General features: G+C 39.8%; 1 protein-coding gene across 1 annotated transcript; it reads left to right on the top strand.

Moving 5' to 3' along the window:
- Positions 1-253: 253 nt before the first annotated feature.
- Positions 254-12,242, top strand: PFT1 (phytochrome and flowering time regulatory protein (PFT1)). The gene is made up of 15 exons (XM_078582666.1): positions 254-509; positions 942-972; positions 1,601-1,664; positions 1,794-1,924; positions 2,634-2,843; positions 2,917-2,982; positions 3,348-3,555; positions 4,138-4,205; positions 4,295-4,984; positions 5,536-5,589; positions 5,921-5,949; positions 11,216-11,284; positions 11,363-11,447; positions 11,543-11,629; positions 11,738-12,242. The coding sequence occupies exons 1-15, from the start codon at positions 412-414 to the stop codon at positions 12,128-12,130; spliced, it is 2,283 nt and encodes a 760-aa protein (XP_078438792.1). The 5' UTR covers positions 254-411; the 3' UTR covers positions 12,131-12,242.
- The last annotated feature ends 4,611 nt before the right edge of the window (positions 12,243-16,853 follow it).

The raw sequence follows: 16,853 nt of genomic DNA, 5'->3' as shown, positions 1-16,853 counted from the left end.
GAGAGAGGTAGAGAGAGATAGAGTGAGAAAGAGAGAGAGGTAGAGAGAGATAGAGTGAGAAAGAGAGAGAGGTAGAGAGAGATAGAGTGAGAAAGAGAGAGAAAGATAGAGAGAGAAAGAGAGAGAGAGAGGTAGAGAGAGATAGAGTGAGAAAGAGAGAGAAAGATAGAGAGAGAAAGAGAGAGAGAGAGAGAGATAGAGTGAGAGAGAGAGAGAGAGTCGGAGCTACTTTAATCCAATAGAAACCCGGAGAGGAAAAAGGTCTTTGAGAGATGGCATAGATTCCTTACAAGGAAAAGGCCTCCTTCCTCCCTTGTTCCTTCGTTCATTCGAAAACCCATAACTTTTTATCCCGAATCCATCTCGATGTCGTGAAAATCTTCTTCGTACGCTCTTAGATTCCCATCTGACATGGCGCACAAGCAGCTGATCCTCGTCGTGGAAGGGACGGCCGCCATGGGTCACTTCTGGCAAACCATCCTCACTGATTATCTCGAGAAGATCATCAGGTCTTAATACTTATTTCGCATCGATGCTCGCTTGCCCGCTAAGGAATTTGTATCGAATTCCGAATTACCATGATATCTCAAGTTTTTTCCTTTTTTGGAATCATAGGAGAAGCGATTAGAGGTTGAATTTTTTTATCTTTGTGAGATATTTGAGCTTTCAAGACGAAGAAATGCTGATTCTCCTTTACGGGGTCGTTGGGGAGTAGATAAGCGGTTGAAATTATCTGTTTTTGTGGATAAATTTGAGCTTTCGTTACTGAGAAATGCTATTTTTGTCTTCTCGAGATCATGGGGGAATAAATTAGCACTTAGCAGCTTCTGTCTTATTTAAAAAACTCGAGCTTCCTCCCTAAAACTTGAAATTTTTAATGAAGAGGATTTCTGATTTCCGACGCCGTGCGACTGATTCTCAATTTTTTTTTGTTGATACAGATGCTTTTCTGGAACAGAAAATCCTGGTCAGGTATGTTCTAGTTGTGGAACTTATGTATAAATTTCTCATTTGCTTTCCAAAAACAGATTTGAATTCTTTTACTGGTATGAAACCTTATTTATTTCTTATTATTTTGGGGAGAAATATCTGAAAGATTTTCATTGGTCACACGTTTCGTTTGGGTAGTTACTTGTAAGCACGTACTTAAACTCAATATAGTTTTATTCCCGATGTTGCTTCACATCTAGATGATACTCTCATTACGAGAAGTCTTTGATACTGTTTCTATTACACACTAGAGGATAATTTCGACTTCTCCTAGGTTACCCTTTTTTAAAATTTTGATATTTTGGCGTGTTAATGTTTAAGATAAACACTTTGGAGCTTTCCTATTGAATTTTTTTTGTTCTTCGAGAGCCAATGAGCTAAATTTCTTGCTTTATATTTAAGCGTTGAAAAAATCATTTATTTAAGTGTTGAAACTTTATATTTCTTGCTTCAGTGAATCAATCAAACCTTCCACCCGATTAAGTGAGACTTTACCTTCTTCATCGCCAATTATTAGATAAAGTTCTTTTATTCTGGATTAATTTTTTCCCATGATGTTAAATTTAGTAAGTGTCGTGACATTATTGTGTTCTGCCTTCAAATGCGACAGAAACTCCCCGGTACAACCATTGACCTTGCGCTGGTAGTATACAATACTCATGGGCCGTACAGTGGTATGGCTCTTCCCTCTTGCGTAGATTTATTTAACTCAAGAACTTTCAATTTAGCAAAGATTCCAAATGTTTTCAGTTGACTTTGTTGAAGAAAGTAATATTAAATGGTTACCTTAAGTCTAATTATAGGTTGTGTTGTGCAACGAAGCGGATGGACGAGGGATGCAGATTCCTACCTGCAGTGGTTGACTTCTGTCCCATTTTGTGGCGGTGGGTTCAATGATGCTGCAATTTGTGAAGGGCTAGCAGAAGCGCTGGTTGTGAGTAAATACTTTTAATTGTACTGCGTGACATGTGGGATTACAGTTTGTCAAACCAGGAAAAGATCATGATGGTCATCCAAGATCGGCCTCATCACAAGCTCGTGTGATGATGATGGTGACATTTTTGCCCTTGCCATCGCAGTTGCAAGCGATTGACGATGGCGATTGTGAGAATGCAGTGGCTGTTGAAGCAGATTCATCCCTGTGTCATCATTGTTATCGTCCTAGTCGTTGTCCACAGCATAGATGACGATGATGGTGATTTCTTCATCATCTTCTCGTCATCGTGGACATGGAGAAACTTGCTGCGGTAGGTGTAAGAAGGAATTCATCCTTCCTATGTCATCATCATTGTCATTGACTGCCACTAAGATGACGATTGCGTATTCATTGTGGTAGTCATAAAGGGGATTCATTTCTCTATCTTCACCATCTGCCACTAGCAGCAGGTGGAAGAGGGGTTCATTCCTCCATCATCATCACCCTCTTCATCGTCCGCTGCTAAGATGAAGATGACTACTTTTTCCTCGCCATTGTAGTCCAGATGTACTCAGCTGACGAGGATGATGACGACTCATCTTCTTCATCTAGGAAAGCAAGTAATATGTGGATTAGTGAATGATTAAAGGAGAGTATTTTAGGGACATTATGTTCTTCTATATTCATACCCAATACAATTATATATTTCTTGTTTTTTTTCTGTCAGATGTTTTCTGGGACTTCAAATGCAAGCCAAAGTCAACAGAATGTCGAAACTAAAAAACATTGTGTTCTTATTGCTGCAAGCAATCCCCATCTTCTTCCCACTCCAATCTATCGGCCAATCAACAAGGGCACTGAACAGAAAGAGAGCTCTGCTGGTCAACTGGAAGCTTGCCTTGCTGATGCAGAGACGGTTGTTAAATCATTTTCAGAGGTAAAATGAAGTTTTTTTTTGATATATATATATATTCATTTTGCTGAGTTTGATGTCTACGATTTTCTTGCAGAGCTCTATTTCCGTATCTGTTATCTCTCCAAAACAACTTCCGAAGCTCAGATCTATTTACAACGCGGTATTGATTCTGCATGCAGAACATTATCTTCCACTTTAAACATTCAATTGTTTGATAGTTTTGGATTTTAAATGTTATTAGATTAATATTATCATTATGCTGCAAAGTTGAAATGGATATCAATCAAATAACTTCAGGTGTATTTACTGCAATTTAGTAGACTTGTTGAAAGAACTGACTTGTGAAGATTGTAATTGTGATAGATATGTCAAATATGTGTTTAGTGTGTTTAATTATTTTATGGAATTCTGTGTTTATTTTTTGTACGCACCGATTTAGATTCTATACATTTTTTTTAAGATTATGGACCCATTCAGTTTTTTTTGTCTTTTTTGTAACACTGATTTCGGGTTTTAATGTTACAGGGGAACCAGAATTCGCGGGCAGCAGAGCCAAGTATTGATATTTCTAAAAATCCACAATTCCTTGTCTTACTATCTGAAAACTTTGTTGAAGCACGTTCTGCACTAAGTCGACCTGGAGCGAATAATTTGCAGACCAATCAGGGTATAGCAAAGCTAGATGGGGCTCCCGCTCCTATTTCTGCGGCAACCTTGGCCTCAGTTCCTGCAGGTGAGCAAATAATTTCTCTTCTCATGTTCTCTTATTTTTTTGCATATTTTATTAGTTTCAAGATTTTTTTCTTTATCTGCATGAATCTCTCTTTTAAACTTTCTTTTTTTTTGAAAAAAATATCTTTTGAACTTTCTTGTTTGATGTCTTAGGAAACTGACACTCTATGTTGTCGTAGAAAACTATCTTATAATGCTGTTATTATCGAATGTAAGATTTCTTCAGAAAATATTATTGAAATAATTCCTTGTTGCCATTACTTGTTGTACGTGGTTTTATCAATCTTACTTGCGTTCTATGAACGACTTAATTGAATTTTCTTGGATAATGATACGATCCCGGCCGGGATTGTATCGAGAACGTGGTTACCCCTGGCGTCATTTTTCTACTATACGCTCATACTTTTGTTTCTGTCAAAGTATCCGCTGTCTTCTTTACTATCTCCTGGAAACTTTTCAGTTTGTCTTTTTTCTGTAGGTTCTTTTTTCTGTTTTTCTCTAATTTCTGTTTTGATTTTCTGTTAATAAATTGGAAACGCTAACCTAGGTTCCTTTATTATATTCTTCCCTGATATTTCTCCAGCTAACATGACGGGGCTTAGTAGACAAACAATCCCTACTGGCAATGCTCCCTTTGCCCCTGTCAAAATGGTAGAGTACCCTCCATACTTCTATTATTTTCCAATTTAAAGTTACTTTTTAAAAATATTTTTTATTTCAATAATACATATTTTTTTCAGGAGCCTAATTCTGTCCAACCAACTTCAAGTGGACTGGCTTTTACACACGTGCCATCCATACCTTTGGCCTCCTCACCGGGGATTCCAACCCTGGTAACCTCTCCCTCCCCTGCATCACAGGAAATAAACTCAGGGGTTGGCGATGTTGTTCAAGACTTCAAACCTCTTATCAACTCTCAGTCTCAAAGACCTTTGGGCCCAAGCCCAGCCAACGTAAACATCCTTAACACGCTCTCCCAAGTGCGTTTGAACTCCACCACCATATCCAGCGGAAACCCGATAGCTCTTCAGAACATGGGAACTAATCCAATGGCCATGCACATGTCTAGCATGATTTCTAATGGGGTGAATCCATCTCAGAATATGGGGATATCTTCATCATTAACAAATCTTCAGGGTCCAATTGGAATGACGCAACCAATGTCTGGTGTGGGCCAGGGAAATCTAACTGCGGGATCGCAGATTAGTCAAGGCGGGGTGAATCTTAGCCAGAATGTGATGACTGGGCTGGGGTCTAATGTTTCATCTGGGACAGGGACAATGATTCCGACGCCTGGGATGATTCCACAGCAAGCACAGCCCACTTTGCATTCCCTTGGGGGGGCTAATATTTCTGCTGGAAACATGCCTTTGGCACAGACTGCGCCTGGTGCTCAACATCAAAATTCCAAATATGTGAAGATTTGGGAGGTAATTTTTGCAGAATAGTTCTCTGTTCCTGATTTTACTATTCCTATGTCTACTAAGACAGCAAATATCATGTTTTTTTTCATAATTTTTCATTTGCTTTGCTCTTCAAAATGTAAATATTATGTTATGCTTGAAGTCAAAGACGAGCCTTGACAAAGGTGGAATGGCACGCACACCACGAGCTCTATTCGTTGAATGAGCAAGCTTTTGCACAATAGTTTATATTTGTGCATGATCTCGATTTTGATAATCACCTCTCAGAGCCTGCAGGGTTCTGCTTGGAAATGCAGCAAAGCCTTCAATGACATCATAGGCTGAGCGATCATCACATTCTGGAGACATTTGAATGTGTGATTTAGATAATGCAATAGCTTTCATACCTACCTTAACATCTTTGTAATTTTAAAATTTAGAATTGTCTGTTATGCATTTAATTATTTTCTCCGCATTAGGGGGTTCATGCCTGCTTCAATGGCTTTATGCTGTATTTTTATTTCTGTCTTATTTTCTAAGGTTTCTATAAATATTTATTCAATTTTGAAAAACTACAGGGAGACTTATCTGGCCAGAGGCAGGGTCAGCCAATGATAATTTGTAAGCTTGAGGTATGATATTTTCTTCTTATGTTTCAGTCATTGGCAGTAGCGTAATTCATAGATAAATATTTTGATGTAAATACTTGAGATTCATTTTTGTGCATAAGCTAAGCGGTTTTGTATTCTTACTGTAGTAAAAACGATGGCCTTTTTTTCATAATTTTGTTGTGGTATTATTTATAGTAAATGTACTTGTTCTTTTTTCACAAGACCAGATCTTATGTAAAACAGTTTTCATTCTATACCTTCTCCAGCTGCGGTGAGTATGAGGGCCTGGTATTGAAGTACTGGTATTCTCATTTGGTGCCTTCTGATCTGATCTTTTTATTTTCTTTTTCAGGGCTACAGAAGTATTTCAGCATCTGAAAGGTACAATTTTTTTTTGCATTTTTTGCATTATACTGTTCACGTATTTAAGTCTTCTTCTGATGTTTTTTATATTGTTTATTGGCTTCGTCGACCCAATTGAAATGTTCAGTTCTAAGATCAATCTAAATAGTTAAATCGATCAAATAGATCGGATCAATTTTAGATCAAAATGGCACTCTTGTAAATTTGAGAAAAGGGGGAACTTATAAATCCTTTTGCCTGACCTTTTTGTTACATGTCCTATTCCTTTTCAACATTTTGCATGAATTTTTTTGCCACATCATTTTATTTTAACATTTATATTTTAATGTCAAATAGATCATTCTGATGGATCAATACTACGGATCTAGTCGGATGGTTGATCAAGATTGGTCTATCAATTTTCAGTTGTTTGATCAGTTAAAGGGATGCAGCAGTTCGTTGAGGCTGACCCCAGTTTCAGATCGCCTCACTGCACCTAACTCCAGGGGGGATGGAAGATTTGTTCTGATAGCCACACGTGGGTCAGTAACCAAGTCCTGGGGAGAGGTGGTTTGAGGAAGGAGATAGTCAGGAATAGACTGCGTGGTAGTGGGCTCCTTAGCCTTGAGGAATGTCCTTATTGAACTTAAAGGAACGTTACATTCTTGGATACTAGGGTTTTCTCATGAGAGGCTGATAACACATATACTCTGTCTGGGCGTTAGAATACACAAGTGACATACAAATGAGAGCATGAGGAGCTTACTTAACAGTCTGATGTGGATGTAAATGAATATTGCACTCACAGGAAAATAGTCATAGCTCCAACGTACTATGAAGCACACATTGTGGATGAGAATATAGCTCTATTACTCCACTTACTCAGATGATAGGCTTGGCCTCTAGGTTGGCTAGTAATTATACCCCTACTTACTCCACTGATAGAGGTTATGTCCAGTGAAGAGATCTCTTGGGGCCATTTGTGGGAGATCGGCGCACCATTTATCCCCTCTCTAAGCAAGTGAAATACCGATATAATTACCAAGCGTTCTGATAGAATCTTGAAATCCAAAAAAATATTTCATGAACAGTGAAGGGGCGCCAGGCCCAGACTGCCTGTCAGTTTTCTTCTACAAAGAGTTCTGGGAGCTGGTGAAATCTGATGTGATGGCCACGCTAGACGAGTTTTGACAAGGGTCAGGTAGTATGGAAAAATTAAACAAGGCATATTTGTTCCTACTGCCAAAGCAGATTGGTGCGGAAAGAATTGAGGACTTCAGGCCAATCACCCTTAATCGTTGCAACTCCATATACTTAATCGTTGCAAAGGTTTTGGAGAAGAGGCTGAGAGAGGTGATTGGGGATCTCGTTGGACCCTCCCAATCAGCATTCATACCAGGTCGCTTACTGGTCGATAGTGCAGTTGCTGCAGGAGAGATATTAACGACATGGAAAAGGCATGGGACCAAAGGGTTCATGTGGAAGGTTGATTTTGCTAAGGCGTACGACACACTAGATTGGGGCTTTCTTTGGGCATCAATGAAATGGAGGGGCTTTCTCTAGTGAATGGATCAAGTGGGTGAAAAGATGCATTACATCACATTCCTTTTCAATGTTGGTGAACGGAAGGCCAGAAGGCGGGTGGATACAACCACAAAGGGGGGTGAGACAAGGATGCCCTCTTGCACCTCTACTATTCGCGAAAGCTGCGGACACAATTGCCATATGTACGAATCTAGCTTGCGCACATGGCCTCCTGAGGGGATACCAGACACGTAGCTTTCCAGAGGGGATACCGCTATTGCAGTGCGCAGATGACACCACCTTTTTTATAGAAGATGGAGAGGAAGAAGCAAAAATCTTTCCACGGCACTTGACTTGTTTGCAGATTTCTCGGGTCTGCAAATCAATCAAGCCAAGTCAGCTTTTGTGAGCAGTGGGCTATCTCAGGAGGAGGAGACGCAGTGCGCTGGGGCTCTATGTACACCAATAGGCAGTCTTCCTATCCGATATTTGGGCCTGCCATTGACCAATGGGAGGTTGTCGAAAGCAGACAGGCAACCGGTGATAGAGAAAGTTGAAAGATGTCTGGAAGGTTGGAAAGCCAAGGTTCTGTCTAGGGGGGGCCGGTTGGTTCTACTGAAGTCAGTACTGTCAGCGATCCCCATCTTCTATCTCTCCACTTTCAAAATGCCAGTTGGCATTAGTAAAAGATTAGAAAGCCTGATGAGACGATTCTCCTGGAAAGGCGCAGAATCAGACCACAAGCGACGTTTGGCATTGGTGGCATGGGACACGGTCTGCAGACCCACCAGTCAAGGAGGGCTAGGAGTCTTGCACTTACCAAGTATGAACACGGGATTACTAACTAAATGGGGGACACGGCTCATGCAACCCAGATAGCTCGTCATCCAGATGTTGCAGGATAGCTACGGTCGGGGTTTGACTTGGGAGGCTAAAACAATCTCAATCAGAGGGGCGTCACCCTTCTGGCAAGGCCTTCACCTAATTTTCTCCCAAGTTCATGAGTTTTACTCAGCCAGTCTAGGAGATGGCGCTATATTTCACTTTTGGGTAGACAAATGGGCACCAATGGGCCTTCTTTGTGATACATATCCGCGGTTATAAGCGCTTGCCCGAAATCCTGAGGCCACAGTGGGCGAATGTTGGGACAACATTTGGAAGCCGGTAATTGATCGAGCTTTGTCAAACCAAAGGTAGCTGAATTCATGGACATGCAGCAGGCCTTGCACCATATCCGACCATGTTTAGGAGCAAAGGACGGTTGGGTTTGGAATAATGCCCCCTTTTCAGTCAAAGAAGTTTATACAAGGATCCGCCAAGGGAATGAGGACCAAATGACCATATCGACGTGCCAAGATATATGGCGCCTAAAAGCCCTCCTAAATGTAAAGATCTTCAGTTGGCTACTGTACCGCAAGAGACTGGTGACTCGCGCCTTCCTGAAATGGTTGTACCCAGAGATACCGACGATTTATATCTTTTGCACGCAAGGAGAAGACGATTGTGACCATCTGTTCTTTGCATGCCCTTTTGCACCATCAACTTGGGCTACTCAAACACATCTGGGACTCAATACGACATCAGCTGAGGCCTTTTGGCAATTCATGCAAATAGATGGAAATAGACGAAAAGAGGAAAAGGGCCGCGCACTGACGGTGCTCTGTGGAATATGGCTACTTCAAAACAATGTGGTTTTCAGGGGGAGGCAGGCCTCACTGGACGGACTCACCCATGAGGTCGACAACCTCATTGCGGCATGGTTCCCACAAGGGGGGAATAGAGAGAGGAGTGGTTAAGCATGTATCACAGGGGGTCTAGGGCCCATGTACTTCTCGGGTGGTTACCGACTCGTCGGGTGACTGCCTTCTATTTGTTTCAAAAAATATAAAAATTTCATGAACGAATTTCTTACTTGAGTCATTGATGTTGCTCACCACCTTATACGAGTATCCTCCACCTCCCTCTATCACCTTGGAATCTTCCTTCCAGAGTCGCCACCCACAGAGCTATCACCAGATTCAGCCTTGCTCCTGTGCATTCTCCTCTTAAAAAGACAGAAATCCCCCTTATTTCTCCCTCAGCCCCTTATTTATACTTCCTGACCACAGAGGGAAGTTAGGTATCACTTTCTTAAATTGTCATGTGCTTCTGCACTTGACGCTCCCCTTTATTCTTCGGCTACAGCTGTTACTCCTTTATTTCTATTTTGTAACTTCTTCCTTTCATATTGCCTCATTAGTATTTTAACACGTTCCTTCCTCAGCTATGAGTATAGCCAGGCAGAGAAAAATAAAAATAATGGATCTCAATAATAAAGGAAGGGAACGGTCACGCCTGGGCCACAAGAATGTCAGAAGTCATAGGCGAGAAGACAAGTTGCTGAGAAGTGCAGTGTCAAGCAGGCTAGAAGGGTAGTGTCAAGTGCCAGCAGAGAGAAAGAGGTAGGCTGGTCAGAACCAGCAGGGTTGGACACTGATACTCTCTCTTGTATCAATAGCAAATTCGTATGAATTGAAGTCCAAGAGAATCCAGGAAGACAATGTAGATGGAAAATCAAGGGGGAACAGGTTCTCGACGGCTCCTCCTCATTGGCGAAGCTCCTTCTCAATCTCCGGGCGGTCCTGCCTCTTGGTCGAACTCCTCTCTCCAGGACAGCCGGTGAACTCCCCTCCCGCTGCTCCCGACTCCTCGGCCTCTAACCGCCAAGCCTTAAGAAATGTTTAGACACCCATACCTGAGTGGTTCGCCTTTATTTATAGGGCTTGAGATGCCACTCTTCCCTTCTTTAGTCAATTGGTCTGGTCAACAGTCCGTTGACCAGATCTGTATCTCCTCTGATATTTCTTAGAATAGAGTCTATCAGACACCAAGCAATAATGCGTAGCAGTAAGGTTGAGTGCCAAGATACTGGGAATAAGCAGCAGCACTGTCAAGTGCCAAGATACTGGGAATAAGCAGCAGCACTGTCAAGCGCCAAGTTAACATGCCAATCACAACGGGCATCATTGTCATCTAGAGTGGTTTGTGCATTACTGGCGTCGTTAGGGCAGTGAAGATGGTTTCAGGGTGGCTGTGGCAAACGTGGCGTTGTTTAGGACAGACTGAATATTCCTGTAAAGTCAAGATGCAGAGGTCATCACTGTTAGCTTTAAGATAGGCCAGAGATTCTGGCAAAGTCAAGACCCTCCACGAGGAGTGCTGGATGGCAGCAACTTCATTGTCTTTGACCTCAGAAGGCTAGTATGTGTCTTCACAGGAGCTTGAAAGGTTCTGATACCATGCTAAATGTCTGGGGATATTGAGAGAGTGGAAGGCACGTAGATTGAACACAAGAAAAACCTCTTTTCATTACTTGCGAAAGGAGAGAGTATATACAGGCACAAGTACAACTGTCAACTGTGATGGATATATTTGCCTAAAACTGTGTGAGATAACGTATAACTGATAACAATCATTCCCAATATTCATCCTCCTGAGGATTACGATGACATTGACACTGATGTAATTTTCACTGCCACCGTCTTGTCTGCAAGTAGGATGTTGATACTGATGAAGGCTTTGCCTTATCATTGCCTCTTGTTAGTCTTCTCTATTAGACCTCACTCAGATGATGAGAGACAATGATGAAATTTTCATCCTTAAGCTGCAAAGGAGAGACATTTTGGATGATAATTATGATTTTTGTCAATGTCCCCTTAGGCTAATTATCATACTGCTTCATTTTCTGGTTCATCAACCATGCATTACTCATGTGTTTTTGCTGATCTGCATTTTCATTCAGGCTTGCAGAAGATTGGCCACGGACCATGCAGATAGTGCGTCTCATCTCCCAGGATCACATGAACAACAAGTCCACCTCTCTCTCATTATTCTTTTTACACATGAATGTTTGTCCAACGTCTCCTCATCTCTTTTTTATATGTAACAGATTATACACTGGAAAAGCAGACCTTCTTGTCTTTAGGACTCTGAACCATCATGGCTTCCTTGGGCAGCTACAAGAAAGAAAGCTTGTAAGTTATCCATCATCATCTGCTTCTTCTCTTTCTTAAACTTTTTTCCATCGTAGATTTCCTGATAAAACTGGTTTTTTGCTTCCTTGGCTCAGTGTGCTGTGATCCAGCTTCCATCCCAGACTCTGCTCCTTTCGATAGCAGAGAAAACTAGTCGCTTGATTGGCATGCTCTTCCCAGCGGTAAGTCCTGGCCCGTAAAACTTTCATTTTTGTTAACCGTGGCCGGGCAGAGATCTTTCCTCCCCTTTTTTCAGAATTTGAAGCTGAGTTGGGAATTTGATGGCTCAGGACAAGGTGATATTCAAGCCACAGATATCCAGCCAACCTCAGCAGCAGCAACAACAACAACAACAGCAACAGCAGCAGCAACAACAGCTTCAACAGCAACAGCTTCAGCAGCAGCAGCAACAACAACAGCTTCAACAGCAACAGCAGCTTCAACAGCAACAGCAACAGCTTCAGCAGCAGCAGCAACAACAACAGCTTCAACAGCAACAACTTCAGCAGCAACAACTTCAACAGCAGCAGCTTCAACAGCAGCAGCAGCTGCAGCAGCAACAAATGGTGGGGTCAAGTATGGGGGGGTATGTTCAGGGCCCAGGAAGGGGACAGATGATGGGCCAAGGGAAAGTCACATCTCAGTCCATGGGAAACATACCAGGATCTGGGTTCCTGCCTTGACATAGATGTAAATACCTGTTTTTGAGTGGAGAGTAATGTGATTGGCTTGTTTTCAGCTTACTTATGTAGACATTGATTGGCAATGGTGCCCGAATATGGGGAACTAATGAAAGAGGAGTGGTCTAGGAATGGATGAGGAGCGAGAGAAATGGAGAAGAGACAGAAATAATCAACTAATTTTTCAGCACAAAATTGTGAGAAAAAGGTGAACTAGGATAAAGTGATAATCATTTTCACTAGTTTTTTAGAATTATTTTGTTAGTTTTCTCATCTTACTTCCTCAAAGTCATTGGTTGAAAATTGATGTTTTTGAAAGGCTATTGATACTTATTAAATGATGTTTAACCTGTAATAATTTCATGTCAATCCTGAAGTGCATTCAGGCTTGAAATCTGACAAAATCACTGGGTTTGTTTCCAAGGGAGAGATATAGGTTGGAGGGGATAACAGATTCAGAAATATGTCACCTAAAATTTTTCTTCGGACTTGCGTTTGCACAAAAGGGTTCAAGACAAATCATGAGAGTGCAAGATAAATGATAAGTGGCTAATTCTATAGTTCTGCCAAAACTCATGAATCTACTCTGTCACACATACAGTGTCAAACTGTGGAATCTTGTTCCATCATTAGATGCATGATTTTAAGATTAATATTTTAAAGTAAAAAAGGACTGCACATACATATTTCTTCTGTTATTTTCATATTTTTTGCATTTCCTAATATTATTGTTTGTATCCTTGGTCAAAACACGTTAATGTAGTGAATGTAAAGAACTAGAAGACCAATAATATATAAGAAAAGGAAGGAATACATCCCCACTCATTTTAGAAAAACCTGTTTTAGGCAGTTTATGAATTATCTTCATATCATGACTGTTTGGTGAAATCAATATGCCTCAAAAGATAAATATCAAATTAAAAATAAAACCTTAAAGGAAAATACAAGTAAAAATAATATAAACAAGAAGGTATAATTTTTTTTCTGGAAGTAATTTTATAATTGATGTTCATTTTAGAGTGAAATAAAGTTAGTGAAAGAAAACAATAGTAGAAACAATTTCAAGATCGATGACATCCTAGGAAGTCTTCCCTTTCATGTGAGAGTTGTCCAAGAACACCATCCTGTTGAAGAGGAAAAGTTACACTATTGTGTCTCCCTCTGATGACATGTCAAGATTCACACACTTACCAACTGTGCTGATGGCAATTATGTAATTTTTCCTCTTCAAAACAAAACTCATGACTCCCTTTGGTAACATGTCAAGATTCACACACTTACCAACTGTGTAAGTTTTATTGAAATGGAGAAGTTAAAATTTTGATTGAGAATGATCAATTTCATTGAAATATAGATTTAATGTATCATCTGACTTAGGCTGTGATACAAAGTTATGGAAGGATTAAGGTTATTTTATATAAAATAATTAGGATAATTTATAATTTTATTGAATTTAAATGAAAATTGGAAATGAATTATGAGAAATTTAGAGAAAAAATAGGGTTTAAAAATATTATTCATTTATAAGATTGATTGGATGAGTGAGATAAATTTAGAAATAAAATATGATTACGCCTAAATCAAAATTGATCAAGAACCACCTAAACCTGTACCAATTTTTTTAATAAAATCTAATCATGTTTGGATCATTTAGAGAATAAATGATTAGATAATATAGCGGTTGCCCTTGGAAGTTGATAAGCTCAACTTACGGGGTTTTTACTGATTATTTTACTAATTAGTCGTGTGAGTGTTAGAGCTAATCAACAATAAAAATTAACCTCACAGCTATAGAGCGAGTAAGGTGTCGAACCACAGGGAGCAGGTAATGAAATAATGAGTCTTTTCAATTCAATTTATGTTATCAGATCTCTGTAATTTGTTCTTACAGTAAAACTCTGTAGGATATTCTTTAGTAAAATCACTTTAGCAGGATCTTGAGTAGAAAATTCATTTTAGGCAAATCTTAATTAACTTCTATCACAGTCTTTATTCTGAAGATTAGATTAAGAAAATCTAGCCTCAGAAGAATACTGAAGAATGCGTGCTTGTACCCGCTCAGCTACAGGCCTGCGCCTATAGCTTGAGTGAAGGCAAGCTTGCGAGCAGGGCAGTGCGAAAGGCTATCTGCGTGCGGCCTCAGGCGCGCTCACAGCAAGACTGCACACGTCTTGCGCGCGGGCTGCTTGCAGGGCTTGCCTGTGCGCGGGCTGCGTGCTATGCCTGCGTGCGCGCGGCTTGCGTGCTGGCTTGCCTGTGCGCGGCTGCACGCGGCACTGTCTGTGCGCGGCTTCAGCTGCGTGCAGGGCTTGCCTGCGTGCGGTGCTGCGCCCAGGATTGCTGCTGGCGTGGCTTGAGCCTTCTATGGAACTGCTGAGTGGTAAGGATGGATCTATAGAAATGGAAGATGGATGGAAATGGAGGATTTCTGGGAATGGGGGAATCACAAGAGCAGGCTGAATAAAAAAACTTCAGATTAACTAAAACAGATAACAATTTTAGTTTGGGAGTGCTGGAAGTACTCTGATGGATGCTTCCCAGCCCAACCTAGATTGTCTTAGAGGGGAAGGAATACAATCTCTGAAACCAGCACAATCACACCAACCTTGTGTCACGATCCTTCTGGCGAGGTGGTGATCTTCTTGCTCTGGTTATTCCTCAGCTTGCTTCCTCTCCCCAACTCCAATGCTCATCAGCTCTTGGAGGGTCTGCAGAACTCTTCTTCTCCAAGCCCTAACCTGTTTAGACAGAAATTCTAGACAACCCTCAAATGACCCTTTAAAGGACTGTTTATAGGTTCCTCCCTTGTGCTTCTTGAGTCTTTTGTGCATCTTGGGCTTTTTAGGGCTTCTTCTTGTAAATTTTGCAAGTCTTGCTTAATCAGGTGCCTTCTTCATTGTATTTTATCTACATCTGTACTCATTGAGATGAAAAGCGAGATCTAATCCACTTGATTCTATGAACCAAGTGGGGTTAGTAAATGTGGAAATAATACATGAAAATAATGGTAAATATGGCATTAATGTATGCAAATGATGCTCTGATTACTGGAAAATCCCTGATTATTTTATGACATAATTAAAGTCATCAGAAGTGCAACACCAATGGAAGCTTTGATGGCTGGAGAATGATCTTAGCACCATGGAGACCTAGGCAGCAGAGGCCAACTAAATCTCCATAATATAAAGGAAATATTCCTTAGATATATGTTATTTGAAATATTTATATGGATAAAGGCAGCCCTATTATGAGAGGGAGGCTCCAGAAAACAAAGAGAGTGTGAAGGACAGGATTAAGAATTTGGTTGAAAGTTTTGAATCTTTTGCATCTTTCCATATATCTGTTATCCTTCAGTTGGCAAAATAATATATCTAAAATTGGAGTACCTACTTGTAACTTATACATATCAAGTAATTAACGGTAAGTTATGATCATTCTATGCATACAAAATATTGAAAAGATGCATGCGGTCATTTATTAAGAATTTTTTGTTCATTAATATTTTTTCTAAAATTAAATCGACCCAAAATCTTTCTCAATATTCCCAATCCAGATTCTTAGGAATTTTATAATTTCACTGTATTTATTTTATAATGACTATTTAATTAAGGAAAAACTATATTTCCAACAAAATATTTATGTTTATTTCAGAACTTGGGCTGATTGGATCTGCACAGGGGGTCAGTGACATGCGTTGAGGATCACATAAGGGGGGGAGTGAGTTGTGTGAGCAGGCTGATGGGCCAATAATGTCAGCTTAGTGAGCTTCAGGTACAAATGATTCAATGCTCTGGTGACTTAGTGGAAGGGCTGACAGGTCAGCGAATCAGGATATAAAATTGAAGGATTATGGTAGTGAGCACATAATTAGCTAATTTGTATTAGCCCCCAAAGAGTCAAACTCAGATTTATATTTAATGTGGGGTACATGTATTGAGAGTTTTGGCCCCGTCATCATTACTTAATAATGTAGATGATCTCAACAGTTTTACTGAAACCAGAGAATAATCCCTCTCCCTCAACAGTTTTGAGGCAAAAACACGCGAATACAACATTATAAAAATGGATATTAAGTTAGAATAGATATATAATATTTTGAGCGAGATAATTAATAGATCCATGAATATAATGTCAAAATTTATGTAAAATATATTCTGAAGCATAAAATTAATTTTTAAAAGAATTTTCTGTCAACATAATCCATAAAAGTACCATTAAATCCAAAAAAGCCGAACTATCAATATAAAATAGATTTAATCTTGTAAAACTTCATAAATTACATTTATAAATATTTTATGCTTGAAAGATGTAAATTTCACAGCAATACCCAATAATTTATCAAGTATTGCAAGAGGGAGTCATATACCATCCCTTACGGTCAAGTACAACAAACTACACATATTCAATCACTATGGCAGAATATTTGTCAGACTATTCTGACTGGTGTTAATATACCTCAAAGAGGGTGCTTCACATGTAATAACTTGCCATTTATAATGTAAAATGGATGAATATTACATACTTATATGTGTTCTAGTGGCCATATTTGCATGTTATCATAATCAAATGGACAGAAATGGCTTTCAATATAGCTTCATGATTTTTTAAAATTTTTTAGTATTTTTTACATGACATTTAACCTTAGTGCATTGCATATTGATTTTTTTCAGGGCATAAAATACTTGGCTAGAGGTTGTTAAGGATTTTAATAATTTTTATGGAATTT

Source organism: Wolffia australiana, chromosome 11, assembly GCF_029677425.1.
Source record: "Wolffia australiana isolate 7733 chromosome 11, ASM2967742v1".
NCBI lineage: Eukaryota > Viridiplantae > Streptophyta > Magnoliopsida > Alismatales > Araceae > Wolffia > Wolffia australiana.
Note: the sequence above shows the minus strand (reverse complement) of the source record. Positions and strands in the feature narration are given on the sequence as shown.

Coding starts and splice junctions, on each gene's coding strand:
- PFT1 (XM_078582666.1), top strand. CDS start 412: ATGGCGCACAAGCAGCTGATCCTCGTCGTGGAAGGGACGGCCGCCATG. Junction 973..1,600: donor GAACAGAAAATCCTGGTCAG/GTATGTTCTAGT, acceptor CAAATGCGACAG/AAACTCCCCGGTACAACCAT. Junction 5,590..5,920: donor TGATAATTTGTAAGCTTGAG/GTATGATATTTT, acceptor TTTCTTTTTCAG/GGCTACAGAAGTATTTCAGC.